Raw genomic sequence first — 25633 nt, 5'->3', positions numbered from 1 at the left:
GAGGATGTAATGGCACTAATGGATGAAAAAAACGCCTGATAGTAGAAAATCATACATTAGCAAATGGAAAAGAATTTTTAGTTGGTGCCAACAATGTAACTAGCACCTATTCAGAGCTAGTTGTCTCTTGGTTCTACAATATTTATATGAGTTAGTAACCTATGACCTTTTGTTATTCCTCTATCAAGGTTAATTTATCAGGCATTTCAGCATGTCTGCCCATGGATCCTCCTCTTTCAGTGCAGTCTCATGTCAAAATGTTCTTGAAAAAGGTTCTGCATAAGAGGCCTCCAAGAAAGCTGGTGGTCCCTCCTTGGTATCTTAATTTTGTGTTAGAGGTTAACATTTGCTCCATTTGATCCAACTAATCTGGCTGACTTGAGGTTCATAAAATGGAAAACAGTTTTACTGATTTAAAAACAAAAGAACGGAGGAAAAACCACGCTGCAGCACAAAACTAAATAATAATGATTAAGCGCTTTTCGTTTATTTCAATAAACAAACTTCTTCAGATCAAGTAAAACAGGAAATCACAGTTTAAATACACTCAAGGCTGATATTCTCGCAATAAATTAACTGCTTAAAGTGAAAGCGCACTTGTCGAGCGCATCCTAATTGACAAGCACGACTAAACTTGTAAAAAACTTATAAAAAATAAGCTAAAAATCAACTTAGTAAAAAATTAATACAGATAAACAATATTCATACTAAACATCTAACCAACTACTATGTGAGCAAAACAAGAGAGTGGAAACGGATAAATAAAACCTACACTAGTGCATGTACATAAAAGTGTAATACTAACTGCAGTATTTACAATCTAAGGTACGAATACTATAGACACATCCAATATCAAGACACAATTAAATGACAAATAGTACACCCAAGTAGAAATCTGGAACCTAAACAGATAATGCCCATAAAAAACGCTGAACTGACATGCTCAGGTCGATTGAAATAACTAAGTAAAACTTATATGTAAGATATTCCACTTTTATGTACATGCACTAGTGTAGGTTTTATTTATTTGTTTCCACTCTCTTGTTTTGCTCACATAGTAGTTGGTTAGATGTTTAGTATGAATATTGTTTATCTGTATTAATTTTTTACTAAGTTGATTTTTAGCTTATGTTTTATAAGTTTTTTACAAGTTTAGTCGTGCTTGTCAATTAGGATGCGCTCGACAAGTGCGCTTTCACTTTAAGCAGTTAATTGATTGCGAGAATATCAGCCTTGAGTGTATTTAAACTGTGATTTCCTGTTTTACTTGATCTGAAGAAGTTTGTTTATTGAAATAAATGAAAAGCGCTTAATCATTATTATTTAGTTTTGTGCTGCAGCGTGGTTTTTCCTCCGTTCTTTTGTTTTTATAGTAGTTTGTTCTTGCCTGTCTACTTTACCAGTTTTACCGATTTCTCTGACTGCTGCAAGAAGGGTATCTGCATTGCAAACTCTTCTGTTGAGTCGACCTTGTCTCATTTTCCATAGGGACAGATTTTCTTGAAGAACTAATCCTTTTTTGATGCCTAAAGTGATATTTAAGTTTAATTCAACCAAACTATCCATCTCCACATTTTTTTTCCTGAACCTAAAAATGAGGGAGAAAGAGATACTCTATACCTTGGATGTCCACGGACAACTCGGCTACTATCTTGACAACCTGTGTCAAAATAGACTATGTCCAAATGGTTAACTGAGGCTGTTACCTTTTGTTACACTCACCATAACAAAATTATTCCAGGCAGGGTCAAATCCCAGTCTACAAGGGCCTTAGCTTCATCTAAGGCTTTTTGGAGATGGTTGGATTCTAGAAGTATTCTAGATCCTGCTACTTAGTCCTCAGTGCATACTTTTACAAAACACTATAAGCTTGATTCCTTAACTAGTTACAGATCAAGATTGCTAAGACCATACTCCAGGGCTTCCTGGACTCTTCCACCTTCCAAATGTAGTTAGCTAAGGTAATCTACCAATGTAGCTAAGGCTACATCAGCAGTCATAGCTTTCAACCTTCCATCTCCAAAATGAGGAACACAAGCACTCATAATGTGGAACAAATGGGCAAAATGTGGAACACATACTAATGGCTTACTAATAACTTCAACTAGGAAGGTCATAAGATGGTTAAAATATGCTGGTTTTACTTATAAAGAAGATCTTTTAATGAATTAATATGATTAATTTCTATTTACCATGGATTTCACTTAAAAAAAAATTCCTAACACTGAATGTGTGACAGTGTCTTTCAATGTGGAACTTCGAGGAACATGAACTTTTTAAGACCCCAAATGAGGTACGTTCCTCATAATGAGGTACACTTAAGAGGCATGTCTGCAGTGATCAATATGATGAACATAGTACAGTTGTGTAAGTAAATTTTCTATAACAGTAGATATTGAAATGATCACTGCTGCAGTAACCACTTCCTCAATCCAACCCTTGTTTTTTTTTTGTTGTGTTTTTTATGCCAGGAAAGGGATACTCCATACCTTGGATGTCTACAGACAACTTTGATACTATCTTAATATAACTAAATCTTTCAAACCTTTGGATCAGTTGTTCATTTCTTCTAAAAGAAGGAAGAAAGAACAACCTATGTCAAAACAGACTATGTCCAAATGGTTGACTTGAGGCTGTTAACGTTTGTTATACTCACCATAATAAAACTATTCCAGGTAGGATCAAATCTCACTCTAGAAGGGCCTTGGCTTCATTTATGACTTTTTGGAAAGGGTTGGATTCTAGAAGAAGTATTCTAGAAGCTGCTACTTAGTCCTTAGTACATACTTTTACAAGCCACTATAAGCTTGATTCCTTCTCTAAGTCCAGATGAAGCTTTGCTGAGACCATGCAAGTGAAAGGTGCTCTGAAGCTTTGGAAGCTGGCTGTTATATCCTTTGTGGGTATAACCCACATAGCAAAGGCTACTGCAGCAGTGAATATTTGACCATCTACTGTTATGATAAATTTTACTTATCCAGCTGTACTTTTCATCCTATGACATATCGCTTGCTTCATGCCAGAGTTCTGTAGAAATAATTCATCTACTGGCCAGTTTCCTGATCCCCTCTTATCATCACCTAAACAAAACAACACCTCAAGATGCTTAAAGTAGTTTTCCCCATCACCTGCAGATGGCATTCCACTATTTTTCTGTGAGTAAACCATAGGATGTGTCTTATGATTTGGAGAAGACCTCTCAACCGCACCAAATTCCTTGGTAAATATCAGTTTTGAGAGCAAAATATTGGGGGTACACAATGACGTCAGCTTCTGCAGACAGGTCTGTGTTCAGGCATTCATCTTTCTTCCACGGCTTGGCTCCAGTCCTCCTCCAGCATGTATGTGTGTGTGTGTGTGTGTGTGTGTGTGTGTGTGTGTGTCTGTGTGTGTGTGTGTGTGTGTGTGTGTCTGTGTGTCTGTGTGTGTGTGTCTGTGTGTCTGTGTGTGTGTGTCTGTGTGTGTGTGTGTGTGTGTCTGTGTGTGTGTGTGTCTGTGTGTGTGTGTGCCCCAGGTAGGAATAACTGCTGTTTAGAGCTTCTCAGACTCAAACCCTGTACCGTAGATACAAGGAGCAAGAACCTAAATTCTCTACCCATACCACCATCATTTGTGATTTAAGGAATTAACTAGTTCTCAACTATCCTGTTTTGGTCTGTTACTCTTAAAATTTGTGGTTTTCTGGCAAATCAGTGAGAACTGAATTCATTAAATAATGACAGCCATTTAAGTTTCAGTCTTCCTATCTTTCAGGAAATGCATGGTAACGCAAAACATTTTATTCTAGCAACTTTTCTAAGATTATACAAGCAATGTTTAAAATGTGTCCCTGGTTTTGGGCTTTTGCCCCCCCCCCCCAAATACATTTTGTCATTTTCCAGATTTCTTGTGCTGTATAGTTCTTCATGGGGAGAGAAATTTAGTGTTGCTTATGCCAAGTCTGTTTGTGTTGTTAGTAGCACAACAGGTAGAATACTTGTTTTTGATGCAGAAGGGTGTGGGTTCTACTCCCACAATATGTAGATGGATTGCTGATACAGTACTTTGTTGTACTTTTAAAGGAGGTGGATACTGCAGTCCTGAGAATGTCATCTTTGGCAGAGCTACCTTGTAACTATGAACCTATTAGCAGTTTGCTATCCATTCCCTATTGCAATATTACTAGCTTATCATTTTCTTTCATGTAACATAGGCAATTTATTCCTCAAGGACAGCAGGCACTTTATTTGTAGATATAACAATGAAATATTACGTTGTTTGCTAGCTGCAACCTCTTCATCAGTTACAGATCTTACATATCTATTTAATGTTGAATTATTTAGATGACTTTTACTTCTGCAAAGATTGTGCATATTTACTAATACTGGTGGATTGTAGATGTTTGAGTAGGCTTTTATGATGGAAATGTTCTGAATTGGGCAGTTTTGTCATTATTGGTTCATGCATTTTGTTTTATTGCTTACTGGAAAATTGTTCAAAACAATAAACTTAAAACTTGCTCAAACAAGTGTGATGTATTATATAAGGAATGCAATTTAATACAATCAGGAAGGTATATCAAAGAACACATGTATGTTTCATGTGCAAGGAGGCTATGATTTGAAAACAGCCTAAAGGTAAGCTTTATCTGCTACTGGCCAGATGCATTTTCTTTGAGTGTGGGTTTCAGTGATTGTGAGTTTCAAGGGCAGAGAAGTTTTAATGCTAAGTCTATTTTCACTGTGAGACTGTATTGCTTTGTTTAGCAGATGTCTATTAATGTTTGTACTATAAAATATAAAATAAAAGTTTTAAAAAATATCCAAATAATCATCGTAGAAGTAAAGCAGTATGTATATTACAGTGTTTATGGTAAATGGGGCAAAATAGCTAAGTAATGGGACATTGGAATGGCTGCAGGGGGAGGGCTGTGTATGGGGGGGCCCCATTCAACCATGATCTTGTGAGGGCGGAAGGGCAGCAAACTCAGACAGCCCCAGGTGGCACAAACTCAAGCTATGCCACTGATCAGTAGGCCATGGAAAATGACTTTTGGAGGTCCTAGCAAACTATAATATTATTTTGCTAAGATTAGAATATTGCCTACCATTAAACCCACATACTGCAAGTCACCAAAAACAAAATCCTAAAGTTCATCTTTTCCCTTCCCAGTTAATATCATTGCTAAACATTTCAAAAAAATGGTTAGCATTTACTACAGGGTCTATTTTGTTTGTCTGTTCTTCAGTTTGCATTTGAAAGTTGGTATCCCACAATTCCATTGGAGTGGGCAGGGTTACACAGTTATGTATGCAATTTTTATTTTAATCAGCATACAGATTTGTACCTATTTTTCATGGGCCTTTGTCCAGATTTTTGATGTTTCCAGGTTGAGAGGGATGATTTGGAGGTATGATTTTCATCTCACCTAATTCACACTTAGCACTGAATGAAAACATTGCATTCTGGAGATCACAATCAGATGAAGTTAAGAGGGTAACATCATCCACAATCAAGGATGTAGTACTCACTTCATCAAATGGGATACTCTTTAGACATTGTTTGCATACTGATATCATGTCCCCAAAAATTACAAGTATGAGGGATAATTTAATGCTAGGAGCACAAACACAACTATCACTCCTCAATACAGGAATGAAGGGCATAGAAAAGTGGCCCTTGAACCCTGCATTGCTGTAGTAGTTGCTATAAGTTATTGTGGGGTACATTATTATGTGCCTTATCTTGATCCACAAACCACATGTAGCTAGTATTGGCATGCTGCCGTGAACCTTTTTATATCTGTGCATGGACAAAGAGTTGCTCTGCTGTTCTGTAGTCAGAGTAGAATGTGCATTGCTTCTCCTGAATTAGATACTGAGCTACTGGAGTACTTGACAATATATAGTTCTTTAAATCATATTTCACTGAGCTGCATAAACAGAACTTAGTACTATTTAAAATCCTGGTTCATAAAGGTGAAATAAACTGAGAAAGTATTGTGCTTGTAAACTTCCTTGAGAGCAGATTATTATGGGATTGGGCATATATGTATTCCACAGCAATGCTTGGGGCCAGTGGCTGTCTCTGAATGCATAGTACTTGTCAATATGTTGGTTCTATAGATTTAGAATTTTCAGAAAATTTCATTTTTGACTAATACAGTACATTGAGCCACATTTCTAGTAGCTGCATATTGACAAATTGCCACGATGCTTTTCTTACACTTGTAGTTCATGTACCAATACACTTGCCCAATGCTTTCTGGAAGTCATGGACCAGCTTGTTTTTATCCCCACTACAGGTAGCAACATCCTTGACCTGGTCATTACTAACATGGGTGACCATTGCTCTACATCAATAGTCAACTCCTCCCTGGTTAGATCCAACCGCAAACTAATCACCTTGGAAATCCACATTTCTCCCACCCCACCCCCACAAAGGAAACCACCATGAAAAACCTCTACAAAGCTAACTTTGGGCTCCTAAAAACAGAGGTGGCTAACTTCACGGCACCCATGCAAATGGAGCATAGTTGCATGACCACCAAATCATACACCAATGCACTGTATGAACACGTACACAAATGCATGGATCTTTCTATACCCAATAGAACCAAGATGCTCTCCTCAAAAAAAGGAAGCCAGTCAGGGGGTCCCCTGCCATAAACAAACTCTACAACAGAAGAAGGAAATAGATGTGGAATAAGGTGAACTCCCAGGACTGGAAAAACTCCCTTAGCAGCCTCAACAAAAGGCTGAGATCCCTCATCAAATCCTCTAAAGCTAGCTATGAAAATAGAATTGCAGCAGATAGTAAAGACAACCACAAACCATTCTATAGTTATGTAAAGAATCTCCATGGCAATACCCAGATTTGCTCTGAGCTACTACACAATGGTAACTCCTATACCAAGCCAACAGATATTGCCAATATACTGGCTGACAGATTCAATGCCAACTTTACCCCTCTCTTCCCCTATCAAAGGACCAATCACAATACCAGTAGATTGCCAGGCACCCAGTATTACTGCTGCACAGGTTAAAACATCACTGTCCAAGGCCAAGAATATAGCTTCTATGGGACCTGACAATATCCCTGGGTGTATTCTACATGAACTACAGACTGAACTGGCACCTCACCTGTGTGCCCTGTTCAATCACAGCCTCACCTCAAGCTTTGTCCCTACTGAATGGTGCACTGCTACAGTCATCCCTCTCCACAAGGGAGGAGAGACACAGACCCCAGGAACTATCGCCCCATTAGCCTGACGAGTGTGATATGCAAAGCTATGGAATGGATCATCATGGACCTAATAAACAAGGATATGGGGAATCTACAAACTCTGTATCCTAAACAGTTTGGTTTTGTGAATGATAGATCATGCCTGCTCAACTTAGTCAACATCTTTGAGTTAGTTACCAGAGCTGTGGCTGAAGGCAAGGTGGTTCATATAGCTTACCTTGATCTGGCCAAGGCCTTTGATACCATTCCCCACTTAGGAATCATAGAAAAACTCACTAAGGTAGGCATCAACCCCTATATCACTAGGTGGGTTGCAAACTGGCTCACAGATAGAATCCACAGTGTGAAAGTAGCTGACTCTAAGTCAGACTGTTGACCAGTCACGAGTGAAGTCCCACAGGGTTCGGTCCTGGGTCCTCTCCTGTATGGTATCTACTTCTCTGAAGTCCAGACCAACATGAAGGGACTCTGGCTGACAAAGTTTGCAGACGATTGCAAGTTGGGAGCTATTATTAACTCCTCAAGTGATGTTGACATCCTACAGAAAGGCCTCAATGAGACCAATAACTGGTGCCAGGACCATGGCTTTAAGCTCAATGCCAAAAAATGTGTCATCATCCCCCTTGGGAAAAACCCAGTTCCCTTGAATTATCACATCAGTGGTAGTCCACTGAACACAGACGAAATTATAAGAGATCTATTAACACAGGTTGATCACAACCTCTCTTTTGATCACCACATTGCCTCTGTGGTCAGAAAGTTCTTCTGTGTGGCACATCTCATTACTAAGGGTTTTACATCCAGGAAGAAAGAGGTCATTGTCTCCCTCTACTCTTCCCTCATTAGGCCAGTCACAGAGTACAATGCCCCATTTTGCATGTACCTCACTAGACACCTGCAACAACTGGATAGGCCGCAAAAGTACCTTACAAAGAGGATGCTAGGCCTTAAGCACTTGTCCTGTATGGACAGACTCAAAAAAACTCCCACTATTCTCTCTCTCTCATATCACCTACTTAGAGGCGATCTCTGCTTGACTTAAAAAGCCTTGTCTAACCCAGCTCTGTTAGAAAGGCTACATCTAAAGAAATCCCAATACCTCCACACCATATGCTCCAGAGACCTCAACCTTATTACCACAATCAACAGAACATGCTGGAGGAACAGGTTCATAACCCATACATGTAAAGCAGAGCATCTTACTGGCCCTCTTCAAAAGAAATCTTGATGAGTGGATGGGAAATAGAAAATTCACCCCGAGGATCACTCCAGTGGCTTTGCTAGACAGAGGCATTAGGAACTCAGGTCAGGTGGCACGAAGCCAGGGTAATCCTATGGGCAAGGCCTGTAAAGGCTCCAGGGCCGTTATCCTAGTACACATCTATGAACCTATATTTTGCTACAAAGTTTTACTGGTATCCTCATACTTTGTCACAATAAATTCCCAAGAAATCCATTACCTTCTTAGACTAGTTTGACTCTGTGCCTAAGTTTAAAGTAATCTATACTGTTAGGTAACCTTTTGTTCTAAAATGGCTAGCCACATCGAGATTTGAGTTCCTATCCTCAGTACATTTTGATACTATTAGGTTTAGATCTGTTCCTTCCAGAGTAGGTTCCAGTATTGGTGCTATAAGTAATAAGTTTATGCCATATAGTTTTTAGAGTTTTTCTAATTGTTATTGATGCACCGGTTCTTCAGTTAATAGGTCATATTAAGTCATCAACAACACATTCCCCTTTCACTGCCATTATATGAAAGGAACAGAATTCCTTCTAGTCCTAAACACAAAAGCCAAGTACCTGTATGTGTGTGGTCATTATTTCAGTTGTCATTAACTACTTTGAGTCCCTGGGACAAGCCAGAAATTAAACATCCATGATGATTTTGGGAAAATATAGATATAGATATAGAATTTTGTGCTTTGATAAGTGCTAGCATTTTTGTGTTCTGCAGACTCAATCTGTTCACACAGACTGTAATGTAAATTTAAAATGTTCTTATTCCCAATACTTTTATACTTCATTGCAATGTATAATTTTTGTAATAATAAAAATATAAATATTTTAATTTTACCGAGTCAAACTGAAGAATAACATGATTGTTAACTATCTGATAATCTGAAACCAGCTGATCAACTCCAGTGGAAATCTGCAAAAAGAGATAAAAACAAATTTAATGCACAATAAATGTTTTTCAAGCAACTAGCGTAAATGATAGATATGGTGTAGGAGCAAAACGTACAGTTTTTAAATCTTCTTCTTCAGCTTCTAGTCCACTAACTAGGCCAATGTCCATCACAGCATGGGACGATTCTGATTGTGCTTCATTAGGTTGTGGTATGTATCTAAAATAATTTTTACACTGTTAATCAACACTAGTCAACAAGACTTTGCAAATGCATTTGTGCATCTGTGTTCAACAGGAAATCATTGTTAATTGATCTTCCTTTTTGCACTGACATATATAATAAAATAATGCATGATATATGAAAATACAGAACTATTTAAAACAGCATTTTTTTTGCTCATAACAGCAAATTTGTTTTGTAAGTGTCAGCATTTTCAGACCACTTTCTGAAAGTAGGTGATTTTTACATTTTTTTTTTGGGGGGGGGTACTGCATTCCTACCGTGCCTTGCACTTTCAGCTTAACTACTAGAAATCCCAGCCCCCCAGAGTTTGCTGGCTAGTCTCGCTTAACCTAGTGATCATTGTCACCTTGGTTTGCCCTACTGTGGGGGTTAGACAGTGGACGCTTCCTCTTCTGAGTAGTTAGTTAAGAGTTCTGGGCTGATGTCTTTCCATGCTGGCACCTCACAGAGAGGCATTTGGAGTAGGTGGCACCATACTACTGTCAAAGATAATGTTTTTGCATATAAGCCCCCTTGACTCAAATGCAGTGGTGTATTACCTTTTGCATTGTCACCTGTTGCACCTGTGAATACATGATCCATATAATGGACCTGCTCTGCTGAACACCCAGCCCTCCAGTAGGTTTCAGGAGTATAGCAATCTGTTTCCCACATCCCATTCCCCAAGAAAAGACAACAGGCAGTCACCGTTTTTTCTGGGCTATGCTGATTCTATGGACTTATTACAAACTCCAAACTACAGGCAACATGCTTGGATGTCACTCCCCTGCCATTAGCTGACCTCAAGCAAAAGATATGGTACTGATCACAGGATTATAGAAGTTACAAGGCAACTGAGCTACAAAACCAATTTTGCTTTGCTAATACCCACCCTTAGGACTTATCTGTCTTTTCAAGGAGAGCCAGGACAGACATACCAGCGGTGAATATATGAATACCCATCCAGTTGTCAAGCCATATTTTAAAGGCGGACAGTGTGTTTGCTCCAGAGAATGGATAGACACCGCATGACAAAGCTTTCCCTCCTCCTAGTCTTATTTATTTAGTGGTGTTAAATTTAGATATCTGGCCTTAGTTTTAGCTGGATTGTTTGATTTGTTGAGGTATGAGAGTTCCTAGACTACTAGATCCCTTACAACCCTAGAAGCAAGGCACAGATCATCCTTAACAAGTCTGTATGAATCTGAGTATAGTTATAAAGCCTCCAATTTTTCTTAGTAGTTCAAATCTTTTAAGCATTGATCTATTTAGTGACATACTTCTTGTGTCTTTCCAATTGCTTGATATACTTAGTAAAGTACATTCCAAATGAGGTGTTGTACTTAATGGGTCTAATCAGTGTGGAGTACAAAAAGGTGAAGATTTATTTTGATCTAGAAGAAATACATTTTGCTATGAGCTGTACAAAGTAAAAGGATTACTTAACCGCTGTTGCAACATGATGGCTAAATGTAAAGGAGCTGTCCATCCAAGTAGCCAGGTCTTTTATAACATTTTCATTTTGAAGTGGAGTGTTGTTTGTGCTTTAACCTTGAGCTAGGTGGTGCTTACTAATTGCTACAGTGTTTCACTTTGTGGTGTTGAGCTTGAGAATGTTTTTAGTACACCAGCTACTGACAAGTGTTAGCTACTGCTGGAGTGCATATATGTCGGGGGGAGGGGCTTGATGATGACTCCCAGTGTACAGACATTAAACATATGCAGCCTTTGTTAAACAAAGATCCTCATTTGATAAGTAGAGATCTGAGGAGCAGAGGCTGAACAGCAGATCTCCTACTGCATTTCCTTGCAGAACTCAGTGGTCACCTTCATGATCTCACAGGATGCAGCCCTCCCCACTCTTACTGAGTGATTCTTGTCTCTAAGCAAGCTAGCTATGCACCAAACCACATTTGAGTCAATATGGAACTCCTTCAGCTTGCTTAATATATCTGCATGTGGTATGGTATTGAATACCATTGTAAAGTCAAGGTACGTGTTATGGACAGCTTACCCACAGTCTGCAGCCAAAGTAAACCTCTCAAAGAATTTCACAAAATCCATTATACAGTATCTTCTGTTGGCAAAGCCAAACTGCTGGGGGTCAAGTATGATAAGATTTTTGATATCACAATTAATTAGTTATGATACATTCCATGGTTTTGCATAAATAACACATTAGGCTGATGGTCTGTTATTCTTAAGATTAGTGGTGGGGGACACCTTTGTGGAGTGGCATCTCAAAAGCTTAGTGCCAGTTCACTGGGACAAAGTAGGTAGCTAGGTTCAAGCAGAAGAGGCTGAGGAGTGGGTCCATCAGTGCTTTCTTAGTGCTCTTATTTAGACCACCAGTTATGCTGTAAGGCAACACAAATGAAACATTCTTCGTTTTGGAGAATACCTTCCGTACATACTGTTTCATGATGGTTGGTGGCTTGATTCCATCAGGGATAACTGGGTTTGGAATAGCTGTCTGTGGGTTAAAGTTGGCACTAAATTTATTTGACAGTATGGTGGCAGTATCCACCAGATCAGACTAATGTGTTCTTATTTTTCTGACATAACTAAAAAAGAATCTGTGGTTGCCTTGCTTCTATAGCAAGTATGACTGCATGAGATGCCTTTGTTTTTCTTATGACCTGTCTCAGTTTCTTAGCTAGCTGTTTGATGTTCTCTCTAATTTTATTTTCTGTTGTATAGGTTTAGGACTTTCTTCCCTTTTATTACACAGTTTATTAGTGCTTGAGCAACATCATGTTGGTTTGCTTTTAAGCATCCCTTTTGGTTGAATCATTTGGAACTGCCAATTTAACATTTGCCCAGGTGCAAGTAGAACTTCTTTGTATAGCTGTTTGCATTATCAGCATTATAGGTAATACAATTATACTCAGGTTTCTTTACTTCATCATACAGTTGTAGGAGATTTGTATATTTGAAGTCCTTGATTTCTGATATTTGTTTCTAATGGTTTGGATATTTTCACGGGGAACCAAAATCCGAAAGGGACACAAAAACTCCAAAACCAACAATATCAGTACTCCAAATCTGTGGGGCAACAAAATCAGGTCCACACCATGAATTTAATAAAAACTTTAATTTACAAGATTAAGCACTTTCGTCTGTTAACGCCAGACTTCTTCAGAATCAATAACCATCATTTGTTACCACATTTAAATATCCCACTCATGAATCACTTGACCAAAAAGTAACCAATCCAAAAAATATATACAATTACATATTAAAGTAATAAGTCCAATAAATACTAATTAAAAGATTAAGTAAAAACAGTTTTAAACAACCCTTCCAAATCTTAAATATTATATGCTTTAAGTCTGAGCACACTGTTAATGGACATATTGTCATGAATTTGAGTTCCAGTCTCTGAAACATCGTAAGTCAATGTTCCATAATTGTAATATGGATGCTTGTGAATTTCGTTTATTGACAGAATTAGCTCAGAATAAAAATGTAAGGTTTATGAAACCAGACAAGGGAGGAGGGTGGTTGTGATGAACAAAAATGATTATTTAAATAGGATGCACATTCACTTATCTAATAGTGATTTATACAAAGAGACATCCAGTGGCTTTATTAATTTAGCTTACAAAAAATGTGACTATTTGTTACAAGACTCTTTAGATCTAGGTGAAATTGAGTTAGAAACATTTGAATTTTTGCAGGTCAAATATCCTGCGGTGCCTTGTATTTTTGGCATTTTGAAGATGCATAAAAGCCTCATTGATCCACCAATGAGGCCCATTGTGAATGTGAGGAAATCTAAGATTCACCCTTTTGGTAAATACATCAACTGGAAATTGAAAAATGTTCTTGACCCCTTTGATCATCTTTATAGATACTCCAGGGATTTTTTTTATTAAAAATCAGAAGTCTTAATTTTTCCAGAGATTATATTTTTCTTACAGTGGAAGTGGTAGAATTGTTTAATGTGGTTCCCCATTCTATAGAGCTGGCATGGTTTAACGAATTTCTTTGTGATTCCACTGACTTAGACAACCATTATATTAATTTTTTAGTAACTTGTATGGAAATAGTTTCAAAGAATAATTTTGTCTTTTTTCGAGGGACAATATTTCCACCAGGTGAAGAGTTTTGCAATGGGGGTCTCTTGTGCCCCCATTTTCACAAACATTGTTCTACTCCAGTGGGAAAAAACTATTTTTGTTTGCTACATTTTCTACAAAACCCTGGAAGCTATATCTTCATTTTCTGGATGATATCTTCATTGTGTGACCAGAGAACGAGATTGGGGGGGGGGGGGTTCATTGACTACCTGAATAATACTACACCTTTTTTAAGATTTATGTACACCTATAGATGTCAAGCTTTCTAAAAATTACATCGAGCAATGCCTGGTGAGTACTATTTATAGAAAATTGACATATAGTAACAGTTTGTTGCATTTCAATAGTAACCATCCTTTACACCAAAAATGGGAAATAATTAAGGGGCCAGTTCATACGTCTGGCCAGAATGGTTTTGGAAGACAACCAGTTTAATATGGAAAGTAGGGCCCTGAGTGAAATGTTTCAAGCAAGGGGTTATCTGGCTAGAATAGTTTCTAGTATCATTTCTGGAAAAGAGAAAGAAGGCGATTATTGTTCCCCTGTTAAAATCTACTTTTAACACAGTATCAGAGATGTCCCTTCATGGCACTGGTCGGAACACTAACCACCAATTTGCTTTTGTGACTGAATATTGTGCTGAAGCATTTTCTGTTAGAAATGTATTGATGAAAACTTGGTCTATTTTTTCTTGCTTTAATGGCATTGGGGACAAAATTGGGAACCAGCCAGTCATTGTATATAGGAGAGGGAAAGCTTTTAAGAATTAACTGGAACACAACTATGACAGTCTGGGACTTATTAATATTAATAAAAGTCCAGGTACATATAAATGTGGATTTTGTAATCAATGTAGATTTGTTTTGGTGGGTGAATGTGTAGTAGGCAATGGAACAAGAATTAGGGGTAAAACTTTTAGTAATTATAACACCCAGGGAGTGATTTATATAGCCATTTGTCAAAAATGTGCATGTTTTATGTGGGTAAAACCCAAATAAATTTAAGGAAAGAGTTTATGAGCACATGTAGGACATAAGGAAGTCAAATTTAAAAAATTATTTAGCTAAACATTTGATGACATACCCTGACCACAATTTTTTTTTGTTTTTTTTGTAATTGAAAACATTGTTAAAGATCCTTGGAGGGGGGAGCATGGGAAGAGTCTATTGAGGTGAGAGAGAGAGTTGTGGTGGCAACTCAGATTAAATGCCACGGTCCCCCATGGTTTAAATGACAATATTTCAATTAACAGTGTGCTCAGACTTAAAGCATATAATATTTAAGATTTAGAAGGGTTGTTTAAAACCTTTTAATTAGTATTTATTGGGCATATTACTTTAATATGTAATTGTATGTATTTTTGGATTGGTTAGTTTTTGGTCACATGATTCACAGGTGGGCTATTTTAATGTGGTAACAAATGTTGCTTATTGATTCTGAAGAAGTCTGGCTTTAACAGACGAAAGCACTTAATCTTGTAAATTAAAGTTTTTATTAAATTATTTCGTGGTGTGGACCTGATTTTGTTGCCCCAATCGGAGTACCAATATTGTTGGTTTTCCATTTTAATGGAAAAGGTTACTAGTTTGTGATTTGACTTGACCAGTGTGTGGGATACTTTGAGAATGGTACATTCAGATGATAAATTTGTTATGATCAGGTCAATTATATTCTCTTCTCTGGTAGGTTCAGTAGCAGTCTGGTCCAGGGAGCTTTTGTTTATAGAATTTAAGAATTGTTTGTTATACCCTATGCTGATGGTATAGGTCTCCCAGTTAAACATTGGGTAATTTAACTCATCTAAAATTATATTCCTATTTATGGGGAATTCATAAAGAATATTTTGAAATGTGTGATTTTCTGGAGCTATGGAGAAGGTTCTGTAGTACATTATGACCTGATAGCTGATTTTATTTAGCATGATTTGAATTTCACTAAGTACTGCATGAGGGTCTTTAAGTGTCTGCCTTGAGGTAATGGGATCTCTAACAGATATGGCTATATCACCACAGTTTCCAACAGGTGTTAGTGAGTGGTAAGTCCAAAACCGAAATGTTGATGGAGTGCTGTTTGGACACTTACACCAGGTTTCTTTAACAACATTTACATGGATGTCCTCCAAATGCAGGAGAGCCTCAAGTTCTAGCAGTTCATTGTTTAGACCTCTAGCGTTAAGTAGAACCATCTTAATATGCTCCAGTGGTTGGAAGTTAGGTTAGGAAGTCCACCAGCTGGGTCTTGGCAAAAAAGGCCCAGTGGGGGAAGCAGAAACTTTCACCAGTGGGTGAAAGCATTGGAATGAAAGGTGCAAACCATCCTTGACAAAGCAATTGTGGTTGTTCAGCATCTTATCTCATGCCCTATGAATGATACCAGGTGTTAGCCAGTTGTTAGTCAGTCATCTTTTCTTTATACTATGGCATCATTTTTGGTAATGCAAGGATTCTGTTTATTACTAGGGTCTCTCCTGAATCTGTGACATGCATGGAGAACTCTGTAATCTCTCTCTCTCTCATTCTCCATATCCCTCAGGGTTCTGCATGCCAAGTTGTTTACCCCAACATGGGCCACCCCCATTCCACATTCATATTTGTTAGGTTTAAGGATCCTAATGCCCGTTGTACTGTCAGCAGTCTTGGCCACTGAGATACAGCTCACTGTCACCCTGTTGTGGTCCAACCTCATGAGTGTAGAATCTGAGTACCTAACTATGGAGTCAACAATCACTAGTAGATATCTATATTTGTTTTGTATATTATTTTTTTTTTGTAATTGGTCTAGGATGTCCTGTTTCCTGGTGACTCTCAGCTATGTTATTAACTGTTATTGCAGAGCTTGGTTTACTCTAGGCTTGCACCTGTTAGTCTGTTGTAGCTTTGGGCAAGAATTTTGCTATTGCCTCTGTATACTGTAATTCAGTGTGGGTATTTGTATTGTGTGGTGTAGGTGAGTGTCTGGATAGGTTTGTTTGTGAGAGTGCAGCTTCCAATTTGTTTAAGTACTTGCATTTATCGCAAATAGAGAGTGATGAGTTAAGTGATTATTATCTGTGAGCAAAATGGCTGCTAGAACTATTAATCTAAAGAGAGAAAGTGAAAGAACTAATATGAAAGAATGTACAACTCCAGCCAATAATGCAGAAAAAAACCCAGCAAAGTATTCCCTGCCACTGAATTATATCACTACTGTCCTTAGCAAGTTTATACCATGACCAGAAAACCAACTGAAACTGTAATATAATGCAAAATAAAATGCAAAAGTGTGAAAAGAAGTGGAAATGTACAAGGAAAACACTTTGTTTAGCAAAATGGAGATGATATCTAATGAATTAACAAAGGAATACACTCAGCATAAGAAAATGGAGGATCTATTAATCACATAACAGGCAGGTGACTGTAAAACACACAGTATAAGCAATTTTGTTTTTACAGAAACTGCAATTTAAAGTAAAAGTGATCTAAAAGTGTAAAATTGCATGGAGAACACTTTTGCTAATAATTGATAAGAAAAACAAACTATATAACATCTGTTCCTCACGACTGTAACATCAGTTATGATATGGGTATAAAAGAATAGCTAATGTTATTTTCAATTCCAGGTGATGCAAATTATAGAATCTTTAAATACGGTTATCTGTATAAAATGGATATATCATAGTGTCAATTGTAGGAAGCCATGTGGTGAGAAAACATTATTTATTTAGGGTTCTGTCTTTAATGTTGGTCAAGTAATCCTGCAGGTAGTTCTAACAAGTTTAGTAATGCCCATATACGCCCCCCCCGCACTTTTTTATCAATTGGCATAATTCTCTGTACTTTAATGTTGTCATCATAGAAACAGAATTTGACTATATGTTGATGCATAAACAGAAAAGAAGTATAAACAGGTGGAAGGACTAAAGTACATTAAAAATCTATAGACATTGTTTTTGCAGTGGTAGTATCTGTCCAGTCCTTTTATGTACATAGTGTTCTATCTGAGGAATAATAACTTACAGTGGAATATATACTCTAGGAGATAAGACAAATAATCTGGAGTAATTGAAAGGCTTGGAATTTATTATCATTGAAAATATAAATGATGATGCATTGAGAAAGAAGGAAGCAAAAGCAACCCAAATTCTGGGTTTTATAGCTAGGAAGATGAAAACCATAGACAGAAAGATAGTAATACTTTATTGGACATTGTGGTAACTTTGCATCTGGAGTACTTCCTGCAGTTCTGAAGGCCTTGTATCGAAATGGAGGTCACAGGGTTGGAATGAGTACAGAAAAGGGCAACTGGAATGGTAAAAGTAATGGAAGGTATGATATATAAGAGAGGCTGAATGAGATGGACTTCTTTTCACAGGAAAATAAGGGAGACAATGGGCATACTAGGAAGTATAGGGAAGCTTTGTGGGAATTATGCTGGAATAGAAGTGAGAGTCAGATGGTGGGGTTAAAGGGAATGTTTTTAGATGTAAGAAAATACTTTTTCACAGAGAGGGTGACAGGTGGCATCATTTACTGGAAAGGGCTGTTGAGAACAAGAGGGTCAAGACTTTTAAAAAAGACTGGGATTTGTAGAATAACAAAAACAAATTATAGTGACATTTATCTTAAGCTAGAGCAACACTCAGGCAGCCTTGAAAGGTTGAGAGTCTTCATCTATTGCTTTATTTATGTTGTTTTGTTACCACACACCTGCTGTGTACGTACTTCATATTTCTTGTTGCATGTGATATGTAATCTGTTTCTGCCACAGTAACTGCAGGTGAAAAGTTGTTATCTGTTAAGTTCTGTAAACTACAGTATAGTTCAACTCATCACTATTGTGTTTCATTGTTGACGACCCTTTTTATAACATACAATCTGGCCATGCAAATGAGCATTCTGCATGGCTTGGTACATATGCTGCACATAATGAAAAATGTACTTAAATTAAGTGGCACTTAGTTGCACCTTTTATTAACAGTACATCAAAGCATAATTCCCTCATTAAATGATTACACTGGTAAACTTCATTGCTTATTGTTTCCAGTTCTTACTTTGAGAAATTTAGAAATGTATTATTTTTTTTCACTGTTAGTGTCTTTTTATTTGTCCTGTGTTTTAATTGATATTCTCACACAGAAGTAGCAATAGCAAATGGTATGGCCTTAGCAAAGCACATTTGTCTACCTTGATATTATGAACTACTTTTAATGAGTCAGCAAATTATTTGTCCTCAATTTTGATTCTCTAATAAGTTCTCTCCAAGAAAATGCTCTGAAATGGGAATTGAATTAAACAGAGAGAGCATCATTTTACCTTAAAATTATTTATTGATACAAATTTAGTGTTCTGGACAGTCACAGATATTGCTTACAGACCAAGACTACTGGCCATCTACTCTACTTGTAAACAGCACATTGTCCAGATTCCTACATTTTTAGTTGGAATGTTGCTATTGATTGTTAAGTTGGCAATGCATTTATCCAGTTCATCACTAAATTCTGTCATTTTTTCCCTATCTCAATCACATGTAACAGTGTGTGAAAAGTGCTTATGTTACACCTGAGTATATACCTGTTAATTTCATTCTGTGACTCATGTTTTCTAACTTTATAACATCTGGAGCATATTCTGTGGAATTTGGGATGACCTCTTTGTGGTGATGAAATTGTGATAATGAGTCAATTGTGACATTTCCTTGTAAAAAAAACTCTTCAAGATTGTATTTGTTGTAATGACTGCAAAACCCAATGGTTAAGAAGAATAATACATTTTGAGCTGAAGTGAAAAAATAAATAACTTAGTATTCGTACACAAATGTATACCTTCTCACTACTTCCACTGGTTCAGAAGGTGCTAATAAAAGCTTGATAAGCTGCAACATTCTAGTTCTTAGGTGTCATCTTGATGAGACTTGTTTTAATACATCTGATCACTCTTCATCCTCACATTTTTACAAGTCATTCCTGACGTGGCAAACAGACAAGACTTTGTAATCAATAATTATGGCAATCCTATAAAGCTTTTCCAAGGTCTGGGCCTCCAGGCTCATCTACAGTACCATATCATTTCAGATATTTGGGTTCTGACAATAATTCAAAAATGTACAACTGGCAGTAGAAGTCCCTCTTCATCCTTTCAGTCAAATCTCCCTGTTCCCACCTATTCTAAATCAGAAGCTGATTTTCTACCCTAGACTCAATCCCCACACACCAAATACATCCACAGTGAGTGATTTCGACTGGGGAAACACTACATGCCTCAGCTTATTATGGGCACCAATGATACATCCCATGGCAATGTCTTTCTTGCATCTTGTACCATGCTAGCTCCCTTCTGTCTTTTTTTGGGCAGTGCCAAACAAGATGACTTAAGCAAGTGCAGAAGGTATGTAGGAGCATCTCAAGCATCCATTTAGGATGTACATGTTGCCATTTCCCTTACAGTGGAAAAAAAATCAAGTATTTGACTAAAAATATATATATTTTTATTTCACATTGGAGAGTTGTTCCCCATTTGCCCTGCCCTAGCTACGCTACTGATTCCACATACACAGTGGGGTCATCAGGTTGTTGGTGGTGTTGACTTTAGTCAGATTATCACTTAGTTTTAGTAGAATAGCCTTTGCATAGTCTCTGAATACTGAGATATTTGAAGATGCTCCCAACTTCAGCATTATGGAAAATGTGACTGATTTACAATTCGCTTTGAGTAAGAAGGAGGTTATAACTTGTCGAGAACAGAGATGTCCAGTATTAGAGAAGATCAAGTCTAAGATTTTGTCTCCCCTACATGGGAAGCAGACAAAGTGGCCCAGAGAGTTTGTATTTATGAAGTCCAGAAATGTTAGGGGATGTGTAAGTGTCCCAGTTGATGGAGGGGTAGTTGAAGTCTCATAAGAGAATGCTGTTTTTCCTAATCCATAGGGATTCCATACTAGTTAGTTAGGAGGTATGGACAGGGGGACATATATCCAGTAGTTAGCAATGATGTGATAAGGGGTTTTGTTAATGGTAAGTTGGATATGGATGAGTTCTATGTCATTATCTTGTCTAACAAGCCTAGAGTTAAAATTTTGTTTTATGAATATAGAGATACCACCAATAGAAAGTGCCTTTGTCTAGTGAGTGGTAGGTATTGAAACCCTGCACCAGTGGGGCACTCTCAGTGGTCCTGAATTACACTTTCGTGATGATGCATATATAAGTGCACTCCAGAGTAAACAGTGCCTGTAGGAAGTAAAGCTTTTTGCTGAAGTTCTTAGCATTAAGCAGTAATACCTTTATGTCATCCAGATTCTGTTTGGTTAAGTTGGAACGTTTTGAGGCTGACATTGCCTAAGAAAGGCACTAAGAGGATGTACAAGGTTTTAGCCAGTATACAAAAGCCTTGAGGAGATGGGTACAGGCCATCCCTGGCAAAGAAGTTCGAACTGTCTACCATCTCCTCCCAGGCTATGTATTGGACCCCCCGGAATGACACCAGAAGCTGAGTTAGTTGTTAAAGTCAATCTTTTGTTCATATTGCAGCATCCTTATCTATAATGATGAAATGCTGCTCAAGTCTAGGTTCATACCTGCCTGGGTATCATATTCCAAGAGCTCATCATGTCTTCAAATAGTCATTTACTCTCACTTGTTCTATGACAGTGTCATATGTGTACTTACGGTACATAGATACGAGTGCACTCATGATGTGGTGAATCCTGGCACTTGATATATAACTAACCATGACTATCTCCTTACTCAGCCTGGTGAGTCATGCATAGGCATGTCTCGTTATGGAGTCTCCTATGACCAGGAAATTGGATTGTGTTGACGTTTGTCTTATGGGCTTTTGTGCTGAAGGACTGAGAGTCATGCATGCATGTTTCATGGGAGTGTTGCCTGAGTTTCTGTGAGTTTGCTCAGAGTACATGTTTTGTAGGTTATATTTAGGAGGTCTCTGTGATTTATGGAGGTTATTTTTAAGGGCCTCAGCATAACTATGTCTAAATGTTTGGTCTGTATGTTATAGGTATAAATTGGTGCTTTGTGTTACTGACAACCCGTTTTCTGGTTATAGTGGCTTTATGTATGAGTTTTGCATCTCACACATACTGTGTCAACTTGTTTTAGTAGGAGGTAGCTCTCAGTAAACATGAGACAATTGTTAATTTGTCTCAGAATGCCCATTTCAGCCAAGCTGGCTACAAAGGCAGTTGAGAAGTGCAAATCCATGGTTTCAGGTGTGTATAATATGGGGTGAAGGGGGAGTGCCTATGATGTCTGAAGATGATTGCTAAAATTGCTACAAAACCAATAAAGTATGGAGGACTGCGTGGCATTTATTAAAAAGAATCACAAAGAAAAAATTGGGAGATAAACTGGATTCAGAAATAGGTACTGAAAAGCTGTACAATAGGTAGGAAAAGTGTTGCAGTAAAATTATCCTCATGTTCTTTTCATTTCTTTTGTGATACCTGTATTTGCAGATATCTTTATTTTTGAAATATAAGTTCATTAAAATGTGCACCACTCTTCCTGAAAAACAAATATGCCTGTGCTTCAGAAAATGCACAACTGGGACTGGGTTTATAGTCAACAAATAGTCAGTGCAGAGTAAATGTATTTGCTGAGGCTGAAAGTGGCAGCAAGTGTAGGTAAAGGTGAAGTCATCAGTAATGATGCGTGCATAATTCCCCGAACAAGGCAAAGGTAAGACAAAAATCTAAACACTGCATCTGACTATTGAATGCTGGCACTTGAAATGCTGAGTGCTGACACACACAAAAAAAAAAGATTGAAACTGCAGGAGAAGAGCAAATCATCCCATTTCTACCTTACCATAAGTGAAATGTTTTTTGAAAGGGGTTTTACATAATCGTCCACCTTGAAGGCATGTGGTTCCTTCTTGGGATTTTATGTTTATACTGGAAAGATGTAAACTGTTTCCTTTTGAACCTGATCATAAGGCTGATTTCAAGCTGTTTCAAGCTCTTATCTTGGAAAACAGTGAAACTCATTGCTCTGACTTCTGCAAGAAGAGTATCTGAGTTACACAATGTTATGGCGAGTCATCTCTATCTCATATTTCACAAAGATAGAGTAGCTTTCTAAACAAAGCCTTCATTTATGCCTAAAGTGGTTTCCGAGTTTACAGTGAGCCAGCAATTCACCTCCCTGTTGTATTCCCAGAACCTAAAAGCAGGGGAGAAAGATTTTACACACTCTGGATGTTCACAAGCAACTCTGTTACTACATCAACAGGACAAAAATCTTTCAGGACTTCTGATCAGTTATTTCCTATGAAGGTAAGCAAAAGGGAGAATCAGTGTCAAAACAAGACTATTTCTAAATGGTTGTCTCATGCTATTGTTTTTTTTTTTTGTTCTTCTCACCGTAACAAGACACTTCCAGACAAAGTTAGAGCCCACTCTACCAATGCTTTGGCCTCTTATGTGGCATTTTGGATAAGGATGGACTCTAGAAACATACAGTAGGCAGCAACATGGTCATTTTTACCAATCACTACAAATTTGATTCTTTGTCTTAGTGGAGAGTAGGCTTTGCTAGGACTGTTCTCCATGGGCTGTGGGACTTTGATCCTTCTTTCTTCTCCCTTTCTTTCTAAGCTCTGGTATTCATCCCATATAGCTTAGGCTACTGCAACAGTGAACTAATGATAAACATAGTGCAGTTGTGTAAACATACCATAAAAATAGGTGTTCAGATAGAAAGCTATTGCAATAGCCGCACCCTCCATCCCCAACTTTTTGCTATTTTTATGCCAGGGCATGAGTTTTTTAATATTACAGTTCCTATCTGGTAAACCTCTATCCTCCCTCTTTTGAGGCATGGACACATTGAAGTGGCACGTGAAAGGTGCCTTAAAGCTTTGGAAACTAGCTGGACTGCCCATATAGCTTAGGCTATTTGAACATGTACCATTATGATAAGTTTAGTTATATAACTGTACCCTTTTCACCACATGCAGCTGCCCTGGGGGAATTACCAAATATTTCCTCACACAGTGGACTTGCCCATGTAGGACAATAGGTTCTCGATTCATCCTAGCATTCAAAATGACAGTCTACTTGTGTGAATGATAGACTGTTCAGGTTCCTTTCTGGCAACTTTTTTCTAACAGTGTGCAGTTGATATTGAAGGAGGCAAAAAAGAAATGCCAGAAAATCTTACCTTGCCAAATGAAAATGATTTTCTACTTGGTGCCAAAATAGAAACTAGGACCCATCCACTTAAATAGAAATTTGCTGGATAAAAGTGTACTGTCATACAAGCATATTGAAAGAAGACATGACAACTGGTAATATACCTCAGGACTGCAGTGAGCACACATTGGTGCATGGCAACAACAGAGACATATACTGCGCAGTACAGTAGGTGAAATAGCATAGTACAAGGGCATGACAGGCTAATGTCATGCTTGGGGAGAGGTTTACCTTCACAAGGGACAGAGCACATGGATATAACAGGTTATTGTCCTAATCTAGGGACACAATGGGAGGTGAGCACTATTAAGTGCTCAAAATTGGTGACAAGAAGTTTTAAGTGAATCTACATAAATGTACATGTGGCTAGACATTTATGGTCCTCATGACTGCTTGACTAGTATTGTTCATATCTTGCTATATAGCACACAGACTTTGAGACACGGACTTGCTGTCAGGACAGTGCTTTGAAAATGTCGACAGTGCTAACATGGCCATTTGCTGCTATCAGCATGCCACAGAGTGTAAATGGTTACATCACAGTAGCAGACAAGTCTGTGGCATCAAATGGAAGAGGGGCTCAGTGTTGCAATATAGAGGTCTGTCAAGGACAATCATGCACTTGTACACACATGTGCACAAACACACACACACAGATCAAGATATGTGACTCACAGCTGTATACACACCATTTTGGAACTGAGGGAAATATCATTAAGTCAGAAGATTCTTGAGTAGCAGCAGTAACTTTATTTTCACAAAGTTATTGGACAACATTACTAGCAAGCAGGCAGACTACATATTGATGCTCTCTAAAAGCAGGAAATCCAAAATTTTTTATAAATAGATGACTAAAGTCAGCCCAGCTATAACATAGCTACATTAGTAGCAAATAGTGTTATTAGACAACTGTGGTACTGTCTTCATAGCCAGTGTTTTTCATCTTACCTTTAAAACCTGCAACATCTAGTCCAAGACTACCAATTACTGGAGAGCCCACATTCTGTCTTTCAGTAGTCATCTTGGGATTAGTGATTCTGTTTTGCTCCTGGTGAGAGAAGGAGCATAGGGACATTATTTTCTGGATACTGCTGATCTCCCAAAAGCCCAATAACTATTACATAGGTGCCAGCTTGGAAATTGTGCTTATAATTTGCTCCTGGTAAGAGAAGTAGCAGAGGGTATTGATTCCTGACTGTTTCTGATTGAGCAGTGAGTGTCTCTGTGGGACCTTCCTGACTGGTCTGGTTGCTGTTCAAGGCATCTACCAGAAAAAGACTACAACAAGCTTATGGACCTCTGTGTCACCTGGAACAAGACTGTTGATCACCAAAGAGCCTGAGGCCTGCTTCTCATCTTGGGATTGGTGCTACTGTTTTGCTTCTGATGACAAAAGAAGCAAAGGGGCATTGTATCCCAGCAGCATGAAGCAGTGGTGAAATCAGCACTAGTAGTAGCCAATTAGGTGAATACCCACTATTCATCATTCTTGACAAAGCTAATTCTTTCTTTTCAGTAATTACTCCTTGATTTGCTGCTGTCTAACCTAACTTCAGAATGTCTCCCCAAATACTTAATCAGGATCTACTTTGGTAGTTTCCCTTCAAGTGTTTGGCAGTCCCCTGTATAAATGTGGCACCTTGAGGTAACATTTTTCCTGTAAAAGTACCCTTGAAATTTCACAAATACTTAGTTGCATAGAAAGTAACTAGTTTGCAGTGACAAACACTTCCCCCCAGAGTTGAAATCCAGATAATCCTGATATTACTTTATATTGTCACTGCAACT

At 37.9% G+C, this 25633-nt stretch overlaps 1 protein-coding gene across 1 annotated transcript in view; it reads right to left on the bottom strand.

Moving 5' to 3' along the window:
- C5 (complement C5) overlaps positions 1-25633 on the bottom strand; it is a 1726304-nt gene that overhangs the window by 283126 nt on the left and 1417545 nt on the right. Inside the window, exons 34-35 of the mRNA XM_044057986.1 lie at positions 9470-9572; positions 9302-9376 (exon numbers count right to left, since the gene is read on the bottom strand). Coding sequence (XP_043913921.1) covers positions 9302-9376; positions 9470-9572 — 178 coding nt within the window. The remainder of the gene's footprint in view (positions 1-9301; positions 9377-9469; positions 9573-25633) is intronic.

This window comes from Protopterus annectens, chromosome 16.part0 (assembly GCF_019279795.1).
Source record: "Protopterus annectens isolate FY-2018-M chromosome 16.part0, PAN1.0, whole genome shotgun sequence".
NCBI classification, from domain to species: domain Eukaryota; kingdom Metazoa; phylum Chordata; order Ceratodontiformes; family Protopteridae; genus Protopterus; species Protopterus annectens.
The sequence above is the reverse complement of the archived record's forward strand: the minus strand, read 5'-3'. Positions and strand labels throughout refer to the sequence as shown.